This window comes from Erinaceus europaeus, chromosome 6 (genome assembly GCF_950295315.1).
Source record: "Erinaceus europaeus chromosome 6, mEriEur2.1, whole genome shotgun sequence".
NCBI classification, from domain to species: Eukaryota; Metazoa; Chordata; class Mammalia; order Eulipotyphla; family Erinaceidae; genus Erinaceus; species Erinaceus europaeus.
In genome coordinates, this window is record NC_080167.1 from 18,033,477 (window position 1) to 18,056,522 (window position 23,046).

Sequence of the window (23,046 nt, forward strand, 5' to 3'; positions counted from 1 at the left end):
GACATCAACAACAACAATAACCACAACAAAGCTACAACAACAAGGGCAACAAAAGGGAGAAAAAAAGGCCTCTAGGAGCAGTGCAGGTACCAAGAGCCCTAGCAATAACCCTGGAGGCAAAAACAAAACCCTAGGGAAGTAGGAGCATATTTAAGAAAAGGGGTGGGGGTAGCATATTGCGACTATGATGACAAACTTGCTGTCCCCTCTCCGCTGGGAGGCAGACTGAGGGAGTGTTTGTGGGCTGTTGGATCTTGTGACTTCCAAGGGAAGCTCTGTGTAGTTGGCTCTATAGGTGGGCGGTGTTTTTTTTTTAAACTTATTTTTACTTAATTATATTTATTATAATTTTTAATATAAATCATTTAAAATTTGTGATTGATAGCAGTTTCCAAGATTATCAGGTTACAGGGTAGAGTTCCACACCACACTCACCATCAGAGTTCTGTGTTCCGGCCTCCCAAAGAGAACCACCATAGTTGTCAAAGTCCTAGAGACAGTTTGTTCATGTCTGTCTTTTATTTTTATTTTTTTTCGCAAGCTCTTGTGTTTCAGTTCTCAGAGGACTGTTTTAAATAGAGCTGCATTTGCAGGAGCCAGGTGCGCCCCACTCTGTAAACACGGGTGTTGTGACGCAGACACCATTGAATGTTCAATAGGAACTCAACTCAGAAAACCCTGGTGTCCCGGATTCTCCCGGAACTGTCAGGAACAAAGTCCTCAGTCTAGAAAGCTGTGGTGCTCGGCACACGGCAGCACCTGGAAGAGTCTCCTGTGTTTTCTGTCCCTCCCATCCCCACAGCATCACCATCCTCGGGACGGGCGCCAAGTGGCTGGCTGTGCTTGAAGAGAAGAACATGAAGCCAGGTAAGTGCGCTGCTCAGAGAGCTCACGGCCGACCTCTGATGGTGTCACCCCACGGGCAGGCGTGCAGGGCTTCGAGCGCCAGGGTGAAACATGACTCTCCCATGATTCTCTGCCCCAGTGGAAACCCACAACCTCCAGACGCTTCACACCATCCTGTCCACTGGCTCCCCGCTGAAAGCCCAGAGCTATGAGTATGTGTACAGGTGCATCAAGAGCAGCGTCCTGCTGGGCTCCATCTCAGGTACTGACTCCCGGCCCCACCCCACCCCCGCTCACCTCCCTGGTGCCTGGGTAGCAGGGAGTGGGAACATGGCCGGGATGGTCCCCTGGAATGCAGGACATGCAGATGTGGGCAACTGAGTCTGTTTGCTGGGTTAAGTTGGAGAAAGTCACCATGAACATGGAGTCAGGGAATGCTGAACCCCCACTAGTTGGCAAGGTGAGTGTGTTTATATGTTCACATACAAATACATCTCACCAGAAGTTGGGCGGTAGCGCAGTGGATTGAGTGTACATGGCGCGAAATGCAAGGACCAGCGTAAGGATCCTGGTTCGAGCCCCTGGCTCCCCACCTGCAGGGGAGTCGCTTCACAGGCGGTGAAGCAGGTCTGCAGGTGTGTCTTTATCTCCCCCCCTCTGTCTTCCTCTCCTCTCTTGATTTCTCTCTGTCCTATCCAGTGACAGCAACAACAATAATAATAACTGATAAAACAACAAGGGCAACAAAAGGGGAGAAAATGGTCTCCGGGAGCAGTGGATTCGTGGTGCAGGCACCAAGCCCAGGCAAAAACCCTGGAGGCAAAAAAAAAATCTCACCAATTATAATCTTCAATCCTAAAAAACAGTGGGTAGGGCCTAAGTTTAGCTCACTTAGCTTGCATGCCTGAGGCTGTCCCCACTCTGCTTGGAGCAGAATCAGTCTTGTCTTTTTCTTTTTTTTTTTTAACAGAGCACAGATCAGCTCTGACTTATGCCAGTGCAGGGGACTGAACTTGGGACTTCACAGACTCAGGCATGAGAGTCTCTTTGCATAACCATTATGTTACTTACCACCCCCACTCACTTTCTGTCTCTGTGTTTTATTTGTTTAATTTTTCTTGTTTTTAAACTCATGTTTTAATATTTTATTTTAATGAGAGAGAGACAATAGAAAGATGAGAACACTGCTCAGCTCTTGCTTATGGTGGTGCTGGGAATCGAACCTGGAACCTCAGAATCTTAGGTATGAAAGTCTTGTAGAACCATTATGCTGTCTCCCCAGCCCTTACTTTTTTTTTTTTTTTAAACCAGAGCACTGCTCAGCTCTGGCTTATGGTGGTGCTGGGGATTGAACCTGGGACCTAAGAGCCCCAGGCATGGGAGTCTTTTTTGCATAACCATTATGCTGTCTCTTCTGCTTGGCATGAGGTCTTGCATCAAATGTGTCAGAGTGATGTTCTGGTCTTCTCTCTCCATTCCTTTCCCTCATTAATAATTAAAACTCAAGATACTATTTAAAAAGAAAAATAGAGAATAGACCTCTCTTTGAGGTCTCTTCCCTTGGACATTCGATTAAAAAACAAGCAGTTTGTCCCCTCTTGTGACGTTCATGCCTCCTTCCACCTTTGCCCACAGGAGGCACGGACATCATCTCCTGTTTCATGGGCCAGAACGTGTCCATCCCGGTGTATAAAGGCGAGATCCAGGCCCGCAACCTGGCCATGGCAGTGGAGGCCTGGGACGAGGAAGGTGACAGCTCTCTCCCCTCCCTTTCTGCGCCGGGTGGGGCTGCGGCTGGAAGCGCTTGGCCCTGTGACTCTGCTCAGTGAAAGTTCTAGAAAACTGCCTGTGAGGGTGCAGCCCCTTCGCCCACAGACTGATGCCCCTGTAGCCTGTATTAGCTGCTCCCCAGACTGCCCAAGCCCAGCTGAGCTATCACTGAACATAGGGGGAGCTGTGCTGGGATGGCAGGTTCCCGCCGAGTGCACCCACACTTTGAAGAGGCTCACAAGGGTGGGGGGGGCTCTGCCTTTGTTTCCTCTTCTTCATGCCCGGTGTCTACACATTAACAAAGCCTGCGTGTGTCTGCGCCCCCAAAGGCCTGGCCTGCGGGGTGTGCACTGGACAAGTTCACGGGCTCAAAGTGCTTGCAGCCACAGCAGATGGGAAGGTTATGCTCACTGCCATTTTGGGGAAGAAGAGGGAAAGACAAGTTTGGGCTGGATGCCGAGAATTGTAACCCCCGCAACCCCAACCCTCCCAGCTCACAGAAGATGTTGCCTGTGACCTTTCTCAAAGTCAGGCCTTTGTTTCAACTTCAGCTGCCCAGACAGGCCTACTCACGGATGTTCCCAGCCTCTGTCTTCCTCCAACAGCCTGAGCGGTTTCCCTGGGGCTTCTGGTCCCTGTCACATCCTGGAGTCTGGTCAGGAGGGATGACACAGAAAGTCCCCTCTTGGGTATTGTGAGGTGGGACTGAGGGGGTGAGCCCTCTGAGGTGAAAGAATTGGAGCAGTCAGGCCTGTGCAGAACTGTGGGGGAGATGGCGGGTTCTCTAGCACTCTGCTATGGAAGGATCTAGATAGACAAGCTCCAGCCAGCTCCCTGCTCTATGGCTGAGTCTCCAGAGAGTGTGCTCTGTCCTCTGCCCCCTGCCCTGGCTGCTGAAGCCACTGCTTCACCAGGGTTCAAAGTGGGCCACCTTCATGGTAACAGGCACCACTCAGTCAGTGGTCCTCCTGTAGAATGGTTCAGGTGGAGATTCCGGGGACCCTGCGACCCTGAAATTCCTCTTCTGGGGAAGGCATGTGATGCTGACAAGGCATTGTGTGCCTCAGTACCTGCTTTGTAGGAGAAAACCAAACTGAAGAACACACAAGCCCCGTGCAAGTCCCATGGGCCACCACGGGCCCATGCTGAGCCTCAGCCGGCACCGGGCACGCCAGGCTTTAGGAACATGCCAGTGACAGTGCGTGCCATTCAGAGGAGTGTGTAGACGGGAATAAGAGCAGGGGACGCTCGAGAGACTGGGGGTGGCGCACGAGTGCGTGCCCTGTGCAGGTGTCCAGGACAGAGCTCAGGGGAGTGGGCCAGGCAGGTGCCGGGGTGTGTGCTCACTGTGCTGTTCTCCGCTCCAGGAAAGGCAGTCTGGGGAGAGAGCGGGGAGCTGGTGTGTACCAAGCCGCTGCCCTGCCAGCCCACGCACTTCTGGAATGACGAGAACGGCAGCAAGTATCGCAAGGCCTATTTCTCCAGGTTCCCAGGTAGGTAGGGACCCTTATCTGTCCCCCCCCCCCCTCCAGTTCCCAGGGCTTCTCCACACACACACCAGCCACCCCCTTCTCCTGCGCCTGCTGGGAAAGAGCTTTCCATCACCCTCTTGTCATCTTCAGATGAAACAGGAATCTGGGTTCAGTTTAGTCTTTGCCACCTGCTGTGTCCAGAGCCCTTGGTGCTGGGAGCTGCCTGCTCACTCACTCCAGGCTGGCACGCCGTGGCAGAGCTGTCTGGTGTGGCATCTGCCTGTCTGTCTGGCGCTCCACCACCCAGATTTGTGCCGAGACTGGAGGAGAAGTGGGGGGGGGCTGTGGATGTGGGGGTACTGTGATGGCAGCCGGGCCTGGCACTCCAGATGACACCTTGGCCCGGAGGCCTTTTACATAGAGCCCGGGTCCCTGCCTCCTTCTTGACTCACTTCATAAACAGCCTCGAGTTGTCGCTGCTCTAGAATCCATAATTCAGCAAGCCTTCTGTTCCGGAGTTATTTATACTAAGGACTTGCTTTCTGTAATTGGATTTTGCACAAACTGTGCAGAGAGTGAGAGAGCAGAGGACCGCCGGTGGTGGGGTCTTCCCTGTCCTCTCTGTGAGTTGCAGTGGCTTTCTCCCACATGCAGCCTCTCAGCTTCACTGTGGAGCCTGCCGACGTGGGCCAGTCCAGACAGACCAAAGCAGAATTGAGAGCATGTCAGCATAGAGAGACAGAGACAGAGAGAGAGATATGGTTCTTTGGTCTCTGAAGACAGGACAGGGGCCCTTATCTTAGGAGGGAAGCTGGGGTCAGGCAGTGGCGCACCTGTTAAACACACCCATTACTGTGCACCAGGACACAGGTTCAATCCCCTGGTCCCCACCTGCAGGGGGAAAGCTTCACAAGTGGTGAAGCAGGGCTGCAGGTGTCTCTCTCCCTCTCTCCCTCTCTGTAGCTCCCTTCTCTTTCAGTTTCTCTCTGCCTCTATCCAATAATAAATAAATAAAAAAAAGAGGTAAGCCCAAAGAATCAGAGCCGGGGCTGGACAGTGGCTCACCTGGTTGAGTACACACTTGCTCATGTTACCGTGCGTGAGGACCCTAGTCTGCACCTTGAGGGGTGAGGAGACTTCAAGAGTGGTGAAGTAGTGCTGCAGGTGTCTGTTGGTCTCTCCCCCCACCAGTTTCTATCTTATTAAATTAAGAGTATGTGTGTGAGGGAAGAAATGGCCACTGAGAGCAGTGGATTCATTGTCTAGGCACCGAGTCCTGGTTATAGCCTTGGTGGCATTGAAGTAAGAGTCAAGAGTCTCAACTTGAGGGGCCACCTAAGAAATTCCCACACTTCATCTTCTACAGTGCTGGTTTTGGAAACTCTCTTTTCTGTCATTTTTTTTGTTATGTATACAAGAGTTCACATGATACATGCCTTTCAGGATTAATTTCAGAATAAGTCACTTGTTTTTATTTTGCTTATTTATTTGTTTATTTTTCTTTTACCAGAGCTCTGCTCAACTCTGGTCTGTGGTGGTGGTGGTGGTGGTGTGTGTGTGTGTGTGTGTGTGTGTGTGTGTGTGTGTGTGTGTATGTAGTGGGGGATTGAACCTGAAACCTCAGAGCCTGAGGCATGAGAGTCTTTTTGCATAACTATTATGCTGTCTCCTCTGCCGAGTCTTTTTCTTTCCTTTTTAAAAAAAATTCCCTTTTGTTGCCCTTGTTGTTTTATTGTTGTAGTTATTATTTTTGTCGTCGTTGTTGAATAGGACAGAGAGGATGGAGAGAGGAGAGGGAGACAAAGAGAGGGAGAGAAAGATAGACACCTGCAGACCTGCTTCACCGCTTGTGCCTCCCCTGCAGGTGGGGAGCCGGGGGCTCGAACCAGGATTCTTAGACCAGTCCTTGCATTTTGTGCCACATGTTTTTAACCTGTTGCTCTACCACTCAGCTCCCCATCTTTTTCTTTTTTATTACTGTGTTTTGCATTGATCTTCCTCCTTGGAGAAAACAGACTTTGTGACCTGTTAGATTTCCCGTTTCACCTTGGCTGCCAGGAAGCTCAGAACTAGATTCATAGCTCTTTTGTAACAGCTGCTCCCTCCCAGTGCAGGATTTCTAATTCTCTTTTAAGTAGCTCCAGCAGGAACTGGGCTCATAGGTAGGTTCCTTAGATGCTTACTGGGAGCAGGTGGGAGACACCACAGTGATGAATTAAGGAATGATAAAAGCAGATGAGACAATGGGTCTGAAGCTCTTGGTCATGGAGAGAGTGAATAACAGGTGGAAAGTGGACTCTTCCAGAGCTCAGTTCTGGAAGAGTCTTGGAAGCCAACAACCCAGGAGCAGGCTCTTCCTTCCTGCCACAGGTAGCAGACTTGCCGCCGACATCTTTGCCATGAAAAGCAGCCTGACAGCCGGTGTGCTGGCATGGGGAGAGAGCCGGGAAGTTGCTAGGCTGAGCGTCGGGGCTGGAGGGCCTAGCATCACTATGGCATCACTGTTTAAACATTAGTCCATGCATACACAGTGGCGGATGAATGAAGTCTGGGTGGTGGGGTTCAGGTCCATTGTGCTTTTCTTTAAAATTCTTTTTTAATATTTATTTATTCCCTTTTGTTGCCCTTGGTTTTTTAAATTTATTATTGTAGTTATTGATGCTGTTGTTGGATAGGACAGAGAGAAATGCAGAGAGGAGGGGAAGACAGAAAGGGGGAGAGAAAGACAGACACCTGCAGACCTGCTTCACCGCCTGTGAAGCGACTCCCCTGCAGGTGGGGAGTCGGGGGCTCGAACCGGGATCCTCATGCCAGTCCTTGCACTTTGTGTCACCTGTGCTACCACCCGACTCCCTTATTGTGCTTTTTATGACTTCGAATTTGTCTTAAGAGCCTAATGAAAATTCAAAGAGAAGTGAAGAGCAGCTGTGAGAGATCTAGATTATCCCGATAGTTTCAGTTCTGAGTCTCCTGGCAGCAGACAAAACTGGAAATATAACAGGAACAGATAATTCAAGATAAGAAATTTTATTATTTTCTCATGCCACCGGGGTTGTTATCACTGGGGCTTGGTACCTACATGTTGACTCCACTGCACCACTGATGGTGCCTTTTTTCTTCCTTTTTCTTTTAGAGGCAGAAATAAAGAGGCAGTGGAGGGCAGGGGAGAGAAAGAGAGAGAAAGAGAGACACTTGCAGCACTACTTCACTGCTTGTGAAGCTCCCTCCCTGCAGGTGGGGGCCAGGGGCTTGAACCTGGGTCTTTGTGCATGGTTATAACACATGTGCTCTGGCTCCATCAAAGATGAGAAGTTGTAGGGCGACCAGGCCTGCCGTCGAGCTGTCAGGTTTTGATCTTGGTGAAGGTGGCACTTAGGGCTCCATGCCCTCCAGTGGGGTCTCTGCTCTGGTGCTGCCCTAGTTCAGGCCTGAGTTCCCAGGGCTGTTGTCAGTAGCACCTTCACCCGGTCTCGCTGCTTCTGTCTACTGCATTCCAGATCACCTCAGCCCTCCAAAAGGGGCTCCCTCTCCCCAGTGGCTTCCACTCAGGGGTCTCCCCAAGGCCCCCCTTGCCCTCCCTGAAACCCCCACTTCTCACAGAATGGGGCCAGAGATCTGGGTGCAGGCCATCCCCCTCCCCCAGTTTCTGTGACCTTGGCTTTGTGTCCTGTTGCTGTTCTGCCTGCAGTGGGCTTCTGTCCAGGCACTCTGGACCCCTTCTCCTTCAGGTGACCGAATCCCTCCATCTTCCCACAGGTATCTGGGCCCATGGCGACTACTGCAGGATCAACCCCAAGACAGGAGGCATCATCATGCTTGGCCGGAGGTGAGAGTCTGGGGTCCCCTTCTCTTGTCTGGAGACACCTGGGAGGAGGATGAGGTGCTTGTGTGTCACAGTCCCTGCCCAGGTCAGCTTCAGGGGTGCTGGGACCCTCCATAGCACTACCAGGCCCTTCTAGGATGGGCTGGATGGGGGTTGGGACTCACAGTACCCCTGAGAGAGAGGGACACTTGTAGGAGGGTGGGGGGGGGGAGGTGACTTTCCTTGATAACTCAGTTTTGAGTTGAGAGAGGGGCCTGGTGGCAGCTGGGGACAGGAAAGGGGAGCCATCAGTGACTGGGCCTGGCATGCCATGTGGGAAGAGATGGCTGCCCCCACCCCGGGTCTCCCTACCCACCCCCCCACTCCCACTCGCCTCACTCATCACGGCTGAGTGTTCATAACCTTGTCTCTTCCCAGTGATGGCACCCTGAACCCCAACGGAGTGCGATTTGGCAGTTCGGAAATCTACAATATTGGTATGCGCACTCCACTCCACACACACCTCCCTCCCCCGCCCCCGCCCCCGCCCCCGAGTTATTCTCTGGTCCTCTGACAAGGAAGGGGCTTCTCACAGTGACCCCTAAGCCAGCTTCCCAGTGTTTACTCTTTAGACGTAACTTTGGCCCCTCTGCCTGGCGTGAGAGCAGACACTTGGTGAGCTGGGTCTTCAGCAGAGCCCAGAGCTGCAGCTGGGGGTCACGTGGCCTCCCTGGCACAGCTCTTTCCACAGTCAGCTCTGAGGGGCGGGCTCACCATGACCCCTCCTTTCTGTTATGAATTCCTTGCTCATGCTCCCCCAACCTTTTATTCTGTGCCATTAGAGAGAGGGAGAGAGAGAGACACCAGACCACCCCTCTACCATCCATGGAGTTCCCTCTGTGCTGTCCTTGGTGCCCCCATGTGGTGCTGGGGACTGAACCTAGGGCTTCGTGTATGCCAGGGCCTGCACGCTACCCATTCAGCTATCTCCAAGCCCCTAATTATGTCCCATTTTTATGGGTGAAGAAAAAAAAAAGCAGAGAAGAGCCACAGGATTGTCAGAGGTCACACAACACCGTACAGGACGCCCAGTAAGAATGGTGGGCTGCAGAGATGCACAGCAGAGTCCCCTGTGCGTCCCCACAACTGTCCCAGCTCAGTCCTCCAGGCAGTCAGCCTCCCTGAGAGGTTGCTTTAGTGGTTTTCTCCAAGTTCCAAAGTTCGACTTGCTTGTGCAGCCTTACTGGAGACGTCTTGGCCCCAAAAGCTTGCAGTCCCCATTTCTCCTGCCTACCATGGCCTTATACTTCATGTTTCTTTGTAGTTATCTTAAAAATATTTTATTTATTAATGAGAAAGATAGGAGAGAAAGAATCAGACATCACTCTGGTACATGTGCTGCCGGAGATTGAACTCAGTACCTCATGCTTGGGGAGTCCAGTGCTTTATCCACTGTGCCACCTCCCAGACCACCTTTGTAATTATTTTTGTATTTTTATTTTTTCTTTTTACCAGAGCACTGCTCAGCCCTGACTTATGGTCATGTGGGGGATTGAACCTGGGACTTTGGAGCCTCAGGCATGAGAGTCTCCTTGCATAACCATTATGCTATCTACCCTGCCCCTTTAGTTATTTTTTTCCCTCCCCCCACCCATCTCTGGGGTTATTGCTGGTACTTGGTGCTACCTGCACTATGAATCCACGGTTCCTGGAAGCCATTAAAAATAGTTTTTTTTTGCTAATTTTTATTAGATAGGCCAGAGAGAAATTGAGAGAGGATGGAGAGACAGAGGGAGAGAAAACTAGACATCTGAAGACCTGCTTCACCACTTAAAGCAGACCCCCTGCAGGTGGGGAGCAGGGACTTGAACCCAGGTCCTTGCACTTGGTAATATGTGCGATTAACCAGGTGTGCACCACTGCCTGGCACCCTCGATGTAGTGATTTTTTATGCAGCGTGGGGGGAATGAAATCAGTTGCCTCCCAGATGCATGAGGCCACTGGGTGGCTTTCTTGGTCCATCTTTAAAATTTTAATTTAGAGAGACAGAGATGAGAGAGTGAGAGAGATAGCCACAGCACTGCCCCGCGTCCAGGGAGCCACCCCTCCTTTCCTTCCCTCCCCCCACTTGTACTATCCATGGTGCTGCCAGGGCTTGAACCCAGGACCCTATTATGGCAAGGTGCACTCCTTGGGAAGTGGTCTGTCTCCTTTTATTTATTTTTTATTTCTTTTTTTAAATATTTATTTTTTTCCCTTTTGTTGCCCTTTTTTTTTTTTTATTGTTGTTGTAGTTATTATAGTTGTTATTGATGTCATTGTTAGATAGGACAGAGAGAAATGGAGAGAGGAGGAGAAGACAGAGAAGGGGAGAGAAAGATAGACACCTGCAGACCTGCTTCACCACCTGTGAAGCGACTCCCCTGCAGGTGGGGAGCTGGGGGCTTGAACTCGGATCCTCAGGCTGGTCCTTGAGCATCACACCATGTGTGCTTAACTCGCGCTACTGCCCGACTCCCTATTTTTTATTTCTTGGATAGAGACAGGGGCAAAGGAGGGAGAGAGACACTGCAGCACCATAGCTTCCTTCAGTGTGGTGGGGGCTGGGCTTGAACCTGGCTCATGCACATGGCAAAGCAGCGCACTATCCAAGTGAGCTATTTTACTGGTCCCTGTTTTAAATTAATTGATAGTGAAGTGAGTGAGGGCTGTGCGTGGCCTCCTTATAACCTGTCAGCCATACCAGCTCATCTGCAGGTCTGTCTGACCGGCCCCCTCAGTCAGGCCCCCTGGGTTGTATTGCCCAAGGCAGGACCCAGGGGGTGACCCGTGTCCCCTCTCTGCAGTGGAAGCCTTCGAGGAGGTGATGGACAGCCTGTGTGTCCCCCAGTACAACAAGGACGGTGAGGAGAGGGTGGTCCTTTTCCTGAAGATGGCGTCCGGCCACTCCTTCCGGCCTGAGCTGGTGAAGAGCATTCGGGAGGCCATCCGCGCTGGCCTGTCTGCACGCCACGTGCCCAGCCTCATCCTGGAGACGCAGGGCATTCCGGTATGGATGTCCTTGGCTCACTGTCCATGGCCCACTGTCCACAGCCTGCTGTGCCCAGCCTGTGCCATTGTATAGAGCCGGCCGTGTTGCCTGGCAACCCCACCTCCTTCCCAACATTGCTTGCTGTCTTCTCCCCCTTTTCCTAAGCAGCCTTTAGGCAACTCCTGCCAAATGTGGGTGTCCAGGGGGTGAGCAGGCCCAGCTCTGCACCCCCACATAGTATTCCCCTCCCCCGCCTTCCCTAGCGTGGGCTTGTGCATGCCCCCGGAATGATTAACAAGGAAATTAGTTCTCCCTTCTTAAACAGTCTCTGGGAGGGCTGTCAGCGGGAGGGTTGTTCCTCTTGTCTTTTAATATGAAGTTAGTTCTGCCCGCGGAGACAGACCGGAAGTCTATTTAGAGGCACATCTTCAGAGGGCAGCCACCCTTTCCTCCCGTTGACTCAGCTTCCCGCACGTTGTTCACTGAACCGCAGACTGGAGATGGTGTGTGCACAGCAGTGCGCGCTTTTGCATTCTGCTGATAAAGACAGAGAAATTGAGAGGGAAGGGGGGTTAGGGAGAGAGAGGAACCTGTAGCACTGCTTCACTGTTTGTGAAGCTTCCCCCCGGCTGTGTAGGCTCAAATCTGGATCCTTGAACATGGCAACATGTGCTCAACTGGGTGTGTCACTGCCTGGCCCTTATCTGGAACATCCTGCGGACCCAGGCTTCAGTTCTGTCCCCCTTGCTTTTATTGGATGGAGAAGTTATTTTTTTTCTTTGCTGCCAGAATGGTTCTTGCTGTGCTGATGAGCGTCAGGTGGTTCACTCCAGGAGGTCAGGTTCTCAGTCTTCCTATTCTTGTGGGGTTATTTCTCCTTCAATAGTGCACTCTGTCCATCTGTGGCCCAGGAAGTCCTTTTATGAGATTTTTCAGAACCCTTTCTATGCTTGGACCTTATTAGTTGGTCCTGATGGGAAGTCCAGGATAGGCTGTGTTTGAACTGGGCTGGAAGTGGCTTCCTTGCTTCAGGTACTTGGGGCTGGTCTTGGGACAAGGGGTGGGGAGCAGTGGATTTGGGGGATTTGGGGCACCTTCAGGCCAGTCACAATGGTGTGACTGCTGCCTCACTGTGATGGGAGGGGGTGTGGCTTCTGTGCCTAGGGAGGGAAGGCGTGAGCTGAGCTTTCTGCCCTCAGCCCCCTTGTCACACAGGGAACAGTAGCTGGACTCCCTCTGAGACACTGTCCTGTCTGCATGCCCTGTGCTCCCAGAAGCTGCCCTCAGCTGCTGAGCAAAGCCTGCAGCACAGAGAGCACAGGAGATGGCACATCTCAGGTACCAGGAGCCAAGGACAGTGGAAGCCAGTGTTCAGAGCTCTGATTAGTTCACACGTTGAGTTTTTCAAAAGGAACAAAATTTAATCAACATCTCAGGTTAAAAACAAAACAAAAAACAGTGCTGTGAAAGGACACATCAGGTTTCTTCTTTTTAATTTCTTTCTTCTTTCCTTTTTTTTCTTTCTTTATTTCTTTCTTCCTTTTTTTTTTTTTTTTACCAGAGCACTGCTCAGCTCTGGCTTATGGTGATGCAGGAGATTGAACCTAGGACTTTGGAGTCTCAGGCATGAGTCTGTTTGCATAACCATTATGCTATATACCCCTGGCCTTTAATTATTTCTATATTATCTTTATTTATTTATTCGATAGAGACAGAAATCGAGAGGGAAGGGAGAGATAGAGAGGAAGAGAGACACCTGCAGCCCTGCTTCACCACTCATGAAGCTTTCCCTCTGCAGGTGGGAAAACGTTAAAGAACTTGAAAACTTTAAAACAACTTGGGTCCTTGTGCACTGTAACATGTGCGCTCAACCAGGTGCACACCACACAGCCTCTCTGCTTCTTCTTTTAAAAAAATATTTCTATGGGAGTCGGGCGGTAGCACAGTGGGTTAAGCGCATGTGGTGCAAAGGCAAGCACTGGCCTAAGGATCCTGGTTTGAGCCCCCAGCTCCCCACCTGTAGGGGAGTCGCTTCACAGGCAGTGAAGCAGGTCTGCAGGTGTCTATCTTTCTCTCCCCCTCTCTGTCTTCCCCTCCTCTCTCCATTTCTCTCTGTCCTAACAACAATAATAGTAACAACAACAACAATAAACAAGGGCAACAAAGGGGGGAAAATGGCCTCCAGGAGCAGTGGATTTGTAATGCAGGCACCGAGCCCCAGCAATAACCCTGGAGGCAAAAAAAAAGGTTAAAAAATATTTTTATTTATTTATTTAGGATAGCTACAGAGAGAAATTAAGAGAGGAGGGGAGATAGTCACCCACAGCCCTTCTTCACCCTTCGGGAAGCTTTCCCCTTGCAGATGGGAACTGGAAGCTTGAGCCTGGGTCCTTGTACATGGTAATAAATGCTCTCAACCAGCTGTGCCACCACTGGCCTCCTGGCATCATTTTTTTAAAAAAATTTTCTTTATTGGGGAATTAATGTTTTACATTCAACAGTAAATACAATAGTTTGTACATGCATAACATTTCTCAGTTCCTTCTTGGATCTGTATCTCCCCCCCCCCCAGAGTCTTTGACTTTGGTGCAATACGCCAATTCCAGTTCAGGTTCTTGTGTTTTCTCTTCTGGCATCAGCTTTCTGAAAGGGCTCTGTTGCTCTGGAAGCTTCTGGGGTCTGAAGAAGCTAGCCTAGCCCTGAAACAATAGTAAGGGCCAGCCAGTATTCACCATAAGATGCAGCCCCTGAACACAGCAAAGTAAATGCTCTCCACTAATAAATCACAGCAGTTGTGAGGCCTTTCTGGGGCCTAACGTGAGCTGCTCAGTGAGCCCCTGAGGCCCCCCACTTCATGGCCGAGGAGAGAGGCCCAGTTGGGCACTTTGCCCAGAGCTCCTAAGTGTCTCTCTGTGTGTGGGAATAGCAGGCACAAGGACGCCCCATTGTTGTGACCTCCTCCCTTCTAATTAATAAGAGGGCTGCAACCAGAGCATTGCTGGCATATTTGTACGGGGGATTGAACTCGGGACCTCAGCCCTCCATGCCCTGGCCTCTACCCCTAAGCCACTTCTCTGGCTGCCCTCCTTCAGTTTATTAACTGTTAGTGTGGCAGTGGTTGTGATGTGTGGATCCGGGACTTTGCACCTCTCTGGCCACTTTTCTATTTAACTAGAGAGAGGGATGGAGAGACAGGAGGAGAGACACCCCAACATCAGGGCTTCCCCCGGCACCGTGTCATTCTCATGTGGTAACAGGGTGTGAACCTGGGCCACCAGCATGACAAGGCACATAACAGTGAGCTGTTTCTCTGACCCTTCCTTCAGGGTTAATGCTCTTTCTCTGTCATCTTTTCTTTCTTTCTTTCTTTCTTTCTTTCTTTCTTTCTTTCTTTCTTTCTTTTTTTCTTTTTTTTTTCTTTTTTGCCTCCAGGATTATTTCTGGGGCTCGGTGCCTGCACCACAAATCCTCTCCTCCTGGAGGCTGTTTTTTCCCCTTTTTGTTGCCCTTGTTTTATCATTGTTGTGGTTATTGTTGTTACTGATGTCGTTGTTCTTGGATAAGAGAGAAATTAGGAGGGGAGACATCGAGGGGGAGAGAAAGAAAGATACCTGCAGGCCTGCTTCACACTTGTGAAGTGACTCCCCTGCAGGTGGGGAGCTGGGGGCTTGAGCTGGGATCCTTGAGCCAGTGCTTACGCTTTGTGCCATGTGTGCTTAACCCACTGCTCTACCACCCCTTCCTTCCTTTCTTTCTTTCTTTCTTTCTTTCTTTCTTTCTTTCTTTCCCTTTCCTCCATCCCTCCCTCTCTCCCATCTCCTTTCTTTTTCCCTTTCTTTCTTTCTCTTTCTATTTTTTAAAATATTTATTTATTCCCTTTTGTTGCCCTTGGTTTTTTAATTGTTGTAGTTATTATTATTGTCGTCATTGCTGGATAGGACAGAGAGAAATGGAGAGAGGAGGGGAAGACAGCGAGGGGGAGAGAAAGACAGACACCTGCAGACCTGCTTCATCGCCTGTGAAGCGACTCCCCTGCAGGTGGGAAGCCGGGGGCTTGAACCGGGATCCTCCTGCAGGTCCTTGCGCTTTGGGCCACCTGTGCTTAACCCGCTATGCTACCACCCAACTCCCTCTTTCTTTCTATTTTTGGATCAAGACAAATTAGGGAAGGGGAAGAGAGGGAAGAGAGAAAAATATCTACAGACCTGCTTTACCACTTGCAAAGCTTCCCCCTGGGGGTGGGAACTGGGCTTGAACCCTGGTCCTTGAGCAAGCTGATGTGTGCATTTATCCAGGTATACCACCCAGCCCCCCCCCACCTTTTTAAATGAGACTCCCAGAGTACTATTTGGCATATGGACCTCATGTGGGGGGTTGAACCCAAGGCTTCCTCCTGGCCCCCACACTCAGCTCCTCACTGCCCTCTCCCACTCCCCGCAGTATACCCTCAATGGCAAGAAAGTGGAGGTGGCTGTGAAGCAGATTATTGCTGGGAAAGCTGTGGAACAGCGAGGAGCCTTCTCGAACCCCGAGACCCTGGACTTGTACTGGGACATCCCTGAGCTGCGGGACTTCTGAGCCAGCCGGCCTGGAACTGCCTTTGGCCGTGGTGCATCTCTACTGTAACGGTCCACACCTACGGCCCTGGGAGGGGAGCTGTGCCCACACATCTGCAGGCTGGGGAGGCACCGTCTCCTCGCCCTGGAGTTCCACCTGGACGGGGCCGCTGGCTTCCACAGGCCCAGGGAGCACTGGGACTCTGTGTGGGACTGCAGTACTCTGGAGTGTGTCTTTGCACTTGAAGCGAGGAGAGGGTCCCTGTGTGTGTGTGTGCTCTCGGCCTTCGTCCTGGGCCCTGCACAGGGCTGGCTGATAGGCCTCCAGAGAGGACCTTGGCTTTGGCCTTGTTCCCTGTTTTATCCTCTCCACCCCTCGCCCCTATCCCCACCCCCAGAGATGTCTCTCCTTTCACACTGATTCCGGCCCTGCCCGCCGTCACTCAGGCCCATCTGTGCTGCTACGTCAGCTGCTATGCCGGCACATTTCAGCGTGACCCTACACGCCTCCACGGTCACCGCCGGGACCCCAGCTGCCACTCTCACTCAGTCTGTGTGTCACGCACGGAATGCGCACAGTCCCGGGGGGACTGAGAGTCACACCCTGACAGAGTCCTTGGAGGATGAGTGGACTTCACGCTTTAGCGGCTGGGGGTGGTTTAAAGACTGTGTAGTGTTTGGTATCTGCTGTGGGGGGGCTTGAAGAACCAGGTGCACCCTGGGTGTGTCCCTTCACTGTGTCCAGACAGTAGTAGGGACCCTGGGCTCCCTGGGGACAAAGTGGCCCAGGCCTCGGGGGGCGTGTCCTCCCGACTTCCTCCTCACGAGGGCATGTCAGTTCCAGGTTTGGCAACAGGTGCTTTGTATGATGTACCTTTCAATTCAGCTGACAGAAGATTCCTGTAAGCCTAATGTTTGATTTTGTATATTTTTAAACTAAGCACAAGGAAGTAACTTTTTTTGAGTTCTTCTGGATTGTACAAATATCAGGGGAAGTGCTCTGAGGGGACTTGATGCAATAAACAGACTTATGTATATGTGCACATTCGTGGTGTGTGTGTGCGGTGTCTGAAGTTGACCTGACCATCTGCTGACAGTTGGTGGTGCCCAGGATGACGGGTTTGGTCCACACGGAGAAGGGATTCCCCGACCCCTGGACAGTGAACAGCCATCTCTTATGCCAGAATGGCCGACAGTGCCTCCTCTCAGCATGACCCACTGTCAGAGCAGGGCCTCTACCCCTGGGCTGCCCTGTGCTGCTGAGCCTGTCTCCGGGCAGTTCTTTTCCTTTTTCTTTTTTCCATTTTTTAAATTTATTTTTTCTTTATTAGGGGATTAATGTTTTACACTTAACAGTAAATACAAAAGTTTGTACATGCATAACATTTCCCAGTACTCCACATAACAATACAACCCACACTAGGTCCTCTGCCATGTTTATTAACTTTATTTATTTATTAGAGACAGCCAGAAATCGAGAGGGGAGGGGTGACAGAGAGGGAAAGTCAGAGAGACACCTGCAGCCCTGCTTCACCACTTATGAAGCTTTCCCCTAGCAGGTGGGGAACGGGCTCAAACCTGGGTCCTTGTGCATTATAACATGTGTGTTCAACCAGGTGCACCACCACCCTGCCTCTCTCTTTGCCATTTTTTACCAGAACACCTTTCAGCTCTGGCTTATGGTGATACAGGGGATTGAACCTGTGACCTGAGAACCTCAGGCACGGAAGTCATCTGCATAACTATTAGGCTATCTCCCCAGCCCTGGGCAGCAGTTCTTGTCATTGTGAGAGCTGTGTATGACCTGGACCATGTCTGGCCATGTGCCATTGAATCCAGGCTCAGCCTGGCAAGACTTCCCTTCCTCTCTCTGCATCACTCCAGCACTCCCGCTGGCTTCCATCTTGCTGCTAGACAGGATGAAGAGGCAGAGACACCACAGCACTGCTCCACCACTTGTGAAGCCTCCCCACTGCAGGCTTTCACACACGGTGTCCTGGGACTCGAACCCAGATCTTTGTGCATGGTAATGTGTATTATCTACCAGGTGAGCCACGGGCCAGCCTGGGCTTCATTTTCTTCTGTCACAGGTTGTGTCTAGTGGAGGTGTGGCCATAGGCCTTCTTCCTGCTGGGTGTGGTGGCCTGTTATGGAGTCCTCCCAGGCAGGAAAGAGGAGGCTATGATGAGCCTCTGGGGACAGAGATGGGAACTGCCCCAAGTCCCTTCTCCACCAACAAAACCATGGCCAGCCTGTAAAAGGCAGTAGCCTTGAAATTCCCTTTTTATGCAGTTGTTTGTTAAGTGCTTTTAGTATGAGTTGCTTGTAGTATGAGGTGGAAAATTCCTTGCCCCTTCCCCCTTGAATAAGCAGGACCTAATCAGTTAAGGCCACCCATTGTTCAAAGGACCCTGCCTGAGGACAAGCCTTATCAGGACCTTATCAGTGAAGGCCACCCATTGTTCGAAGGACCCTACATGGGGACAAGCCTTATCAGGACCTTTGAACAGACTTTGTGGTGTGCTGTCTACTGGATGGGTGGTCATAGCCGATGGCAGGAGGATGTGCCTGGTTGAATTCTATTGGTTGTGTGATCTTACTATATTTGAAAGTAGCCCGCGCTTTGCTTTGAATGGATCATGCTTTTGCTAAGTTTGAAATGATTGGATCTTGTGTTTGCTATAGCCTGTTATTGGATGTAGGTTGATAAGGTGATGTGCTCCCCCTCCCTGAGTGTAGTCTGAATTCCTATAAATTGTATGGTTTGAGCCCTGTTCGGGGCCGAGCTTGGTAGACTAACACCAGTCACCATCTCGGCCCGGATTGCAATTCGTCAATAAACATCTTTGCTTCCTTACAGTGGATGGTGGTTTGATTTATGCTCGCTAACACAGCCCTCCTCTCTCATGCCCTCGCGTCACCCTGTCCAGCCTCAGCCCGGGCTTCTGCAGATTTCAGTTCAGAGACAAGTCTGAGCAGTTCAAGGGCTCTTTCCCAGGTGTTCTGCACAACACAGGATCCTACCCCCCCCCTCCCCGCCCCGTGACTTATTTGTCCCACTCACATCAGCAAGGACAGTAGGTGTGGAGGGTCGTCCTCAGGGAGGGAACCAGATGGCCAGCAGGGCACAGGAGAGACCCTGTGATTGCATGTGATAGTCGGGGCCTCTGGGGATGTGACAGTGAAGCAAGAAGAGGGGAGAGGCTGCCATGGAAACCGGAGGACAGCCAGCAAGTGGGGGGGGGGCAGTGCTGAGCAGGAAGTGAGGGGGCCGAGGGCAGTGGGTGAGGTGGCGGTGCTGCCTGGGTTGCAGGTGCACTCTGTGACATCACAGCTGCACATCCCAGTGGTGGCCCCCAAAGGCGGTCGATCCCTTTGTTTGCTAGGTGGCTGAGAAGTCACAATGTCACTTTACTGAGCACTGTTCTCCCTTCTATCTTCTCTCCTCTCCCTGGAACCCAGACCCTCCTGGCTTCAAGGTGAGGCACTTCCCTCCAGCGCTAACAGCCTTTTCCATTAGGAGGACTTTTTCCAACAGCCCCTGAGGGTGGAGGAGATAGCATAATGGTTATGCAAAAAACCAAAACCAAAACCAAAAAAAAAACCTCTCATGCCTGAGGCTCCAAAAGCTGTCTGTTTGTTCTGTCATAAGCTCACAAGTCAAGGGCCCTTAAGATAAAAATGAAGTCAGGGGCTGGGTAGTGGCCCACCAGATTGAGCTCTCATGCTACCATGGGCAAGGATCCAGGTTCAAGCCCCCCACTCCCCACCTGCAGGAGGAAACTTCATGAGTGGTAAAGCAGGGCTGCAGGTCTCTCTCCATCTCCATCTCCTCAATTTCTGTCTCCAATAATAAATAAAAATATTTAAAAAGATTCATTATTTAATGAGAGAACCTGAGCCTCACTCAATCATACCCGGTACCAGGGAACCAGGGACTTCATTCAAATCCCATACTCTACTGCTGACTCACCCCCCCCCCCCCCCCCCCCCCCCCGCGCGAGCAGGAGGAAGTGAGCTGGGGGTGTGAAGGCAAGAAGAGGGTCAAACACAACTTGGGGACAGCAGTGGCCTGTTTGGTCTAAGACGACCACCTTAGTGGGAAGCACTGACTTGGAACTGTCTGCCTGGGCCAAGCTGCATCATACTGGGTAAGTTTCCCCAACTACTTAGGCCCTGGCTTTCCAGCCTAGCCTGCTGGACTTTTTCCTGCTCTGTTCCCATCAGTGATCCATGATTTGGACCCCATTTAGAAATTGGGGGAGCACACGGCTGCTCTTGAGATTGTCCTACTAGTCGCCTAGTGCAGGCCAGAAGCCATTCTGAGGGCTCTGCACTGATTGACTGATAGAACCTGGGGTGACCTTGTAGGGAGGCTCACCCCAGACTCTGCCAGAAGTGACCCAGAGAACAAGGGAACTGCCTTGCAGGCTCCACATCAGCCAGAGATGATGATGGTGATGATGATAAAGTATTCCTTCTGGGAGTCGGGCGGTAGCGCAGTGGGTTAAGTGCCTGAGGCGAAAGTGCAGGGACTGGTGTAAGGATCCCGGTTCGAGCCCCCAGCTCCCCACCTGCAGGGGAGTCGCTTCACAGGCGGTGAAGCAGGTCTGCAGGTGTCTGTCTTTCTCTCCCCCTCTCTGTCTTCCCCTCCTCTCTCCATTTCTCTCTGTCCTGTCCAACAATGAACAACATCAACAATGGCAATAATAATAACCACAACAAGGCTACAACAAGGCAACAAAGGGGGGGAAAATGGCTTCCAGGAGCGGTGGATTCATGGTGCAGGCACCAAGCCCAGCAATAACCCTGGAGGAAAAAAAAAAACATTTTAAAAAGTATTCCTTGTACCCCTGCTGGGGCACACACACCCTGGCCCAGAATTTGGCACAACAGCTTTCAAAGTGGGGTTTCCCTCACTCTGGGTGATTGAGATTTGCTTCCTGTCCCTTGCAGAGTGGGGCTTTGGGAAAGAAGTTCATCCGGACAATGGAGTCTGATTTCCAACTCTTTCTTTCTTTTTTGTTTGTGTGTGTGTCCAGGGTTATTGCTGGAGCTTGGTGGCGGCACTACGAATCCACTGCTCCTGGCGGCCATTTTTTCCCTGTTTTTATTGGATAGGACAGAGAGAAATTGAGAGGAGGGGGAGATAGAGGGAGAGAAAGATAGTCATCTGGGAGTCGGGCTGTAGCGCAGCGGGTTAAGCGCAGGTGGCGCAAAGCACAAGGACCAGCATAAGGATCCCAGTTCAAACCCCGGCTCCCCACCTGCAGGGGAGTCGCTTCACAGGCGGTGAAGCAGGTCTGCAGGTGTCTGTCTTTCTCTCCTCCTCTCTGTCCTCCCCTCCTCTCTCCATTTCTCTCTGTCCTATCCAACAACAATGACAACAACAATAATAACGACAACAATAAAACAACAAGGGCAACAAAAGGGAATAAATAAATAAAATAAATATTAAAAAAAAAGAAAGATAGTCATCTGTAGACCTGCTTCACCGCTTGTGAAGCTTCCCCCCTGCAGGTGGGGTGCCTGGGGCTTGAACCAGGATCCTTGTGCTTCGTACTATGTGCATGTAACCCGGTGCACCCCGCCCGGACTTCCTGATTTCTTTTTTTCTTTTTTCTTTTTACCAGAGAACACTGCTCAGCTGTGGCTTATGGTGGTGCAGGGGATTGAACCTGGACTGTTGGCACTTCAGGCATGAATCTCTTTGCATAACCACTAGGCTCTGCACACGGCAATAGGGAGGCCCCTCCTTGCTCTAACCCTCTGTGAACTCTGAGGTTTACAAAGGCATGTGGTCATTCAACACCCACGGCTACCCTGTAAGGTGGGGGCTTTTCCGTGCTTGTTGCCCTGGGCTGATCCCCCCCCCCATCCCAATTCAGCTGGACACAGCTGCCTGCCTCCTTCCAGAGCTCACTTCCCTGCAGTCGTTCCCGAGGCAGGCTATCCATGGCCCCTTAGGAAGGAAGCCCCTGGAGCTGGGGTCCCATGGTTTCAGGGGCCACCGCTGGGGGGCTGGGCAGCAGGCTGGGTTGGCTGAGAGGCTGGAGGATGTCACAGTGCATCTAGCAGAGGGCTCCTGTGGTTTTGGTAGGTTCCTGCTGCCAAAGGGGACAAGCTTGTTTTGCTTCTGTCAGCCTGAGCTGTCACAGTGGCCCGGGGCTGTAGCTCCCACTGAGTGTTCTGTCCAGTTGTCCTCATATAATGAACTGAGTGGGACTCAAGGAGTGGGGGGCAGGTCATTGTCTGCACTGAGGGTGGTTTCTGCTGTCACCCCAGGCAGGGCACAGCCACCTGGTGCTGGTGAAAGTATGGTGGCCAGGACACAGGGCTGATGACCTCAGTATTAAGCATCATTATTATTGCCCCTTTCTGCTACTGAAAGGAAGGCACAAAGTTCAGAGCAGGGCCACACGCTGACCTTGACCTTTTGGAGCCTTTGGGGATGAACACTCAACAAACTAGAACTTCCTTGATAAAAATCATTAACATCATTGTGTGACATCCTCTCCACCCCCCAGTACTCCCCTATCCATACCCACCCGGGAAACATAGCTCTTGAAAGTCTATAATGATTAAAAAAAAGAAGTCATACCTAAGGGGGCCAGGCAGTGACACACTGAGTTAAGTGCACATAGTGTGAAGTGCAGGGAATGATGCAAAGATCCCAGTTTGAGCCCCTGGCTCCCCCCCTGCAGGGGGGTCGCTTCATAAGCAGTGAAACAGGTCTGCAGGTTATCTCTCTTTCTCTCTCCCTCTGTCTTCCCTCCTTCTCTCCATTTCTCTCTGTCCTACCCAACAACAACAGCAACAGCAACAACAACAAAATGGAAAAAATGACTGCCAGGAGCAGTGGATTCATAGTGCAGGCACTGAGTCCCAGCAATAACCCTGGAGGCCAAAAAAAAAAAAGTCACACCTAGTGAAAAAGTTCTATTGTTTCATAGGTTCCTAAGTCACTGGGTGTTTAGACGCTCAGGCCTCTAATTAGATTTGGAGGGACATCAATTCATGTGCCATGAAATTTTAAAAGACAACGTCCCATGAATGGTGCTTCTCATTTCTTCCAGCTTGACTGAAACTCTGGGGGCTTTTACAAGGTGCTAATCATACCCTTAAGACAATGGAGCTTTCAAACGGATTCTGACGCTTAGGTCTACGTGTGGGATTTCTACGCAAGTGGAAAATTTCCAATTTTCATTATGAATGCATTTTGGGGTGACTTTCCTTCTTTTAGCATAACTTGACTGTTCCGTGTCTCCCCCCCCACACACACACACCGTGGGTGGGCACTGCAGGTTCTTATCAAAGTATGTATCACATAATTGCTTTCATGTTCTGCCCCAGCACAGGCGGTGTTGTAAACGGCTGTGACACAGATGTGACAATTCTATTAGGCCCCAGGCTCTTTGCATGGTTGACCTTGCAAATGAAATCTGAGGAAGTCACAGCCCTTCTGCCTGGTTGCTGGCTTTCATGCTCACCACCTGGGAGGAGGCTTGGGCAGGGGCGGGCTGGGGCTTCTTTGCCTGGACATGTACAGCTGGGCAGCCACTCTGCCCT

At 51.2% G+C, this 23,046-nt stretch overlaps 1 protein-coding gene across 3 annotated transcripts in view; it reads left to right on the plus strand.

Annotated features, from left to right (window-relative positions):
* Positions 1 to 16,520, plus strand: part of AACS (acetoacetyl-CoA synthetase) — a 59,895-nt gene extending 43,375 nt beyond the window's left edge. For 2 of the 3 annotated variants that reach the window (XM_007539766.3, XM_060193272.1), the window contains 8 exons: positions 803 to 867; positions 986 to 1,108; positions 2,482 to 2,595; positions 3,984 to 4,109; positions 7,845 to 7,914; positions 8,329 to 8,387; positions 10,737 to 10,939; positions 15,362 to 16,520. In XM_007539766.3, coding sequence (XP_007539828.1) covers positions 803 to 867; positions 986 to 1,108; positions 2,482 to 2,595; positions 3,984 to 4,109; positions 7,845 to 7,914; positions 8,329 to 8,387; positions 10,737 to 10,939; positions 15,362 to 15,499 — 898 coding nt within the window. In that variant the 3' untranslated portion in view covers positions 15,500 to 16,520. The remainder of the gene's footprint in view (positions 1 to 802; positions 868 to 985; positions 1,109 to 2,481; positions 2,596 to 3,983; positions 4,110 to 7,844; positions 7,915 to 8,328; positions 8,388 to 10,736; positions 10,940 to 15,361) is intronic. The other variant, XM_007539767.3, reaches the window with a different exon arrangement.
* The last annotated feature ends 6,526 nt before the right edge of the window (positions 16,521 to 23,046 follow it).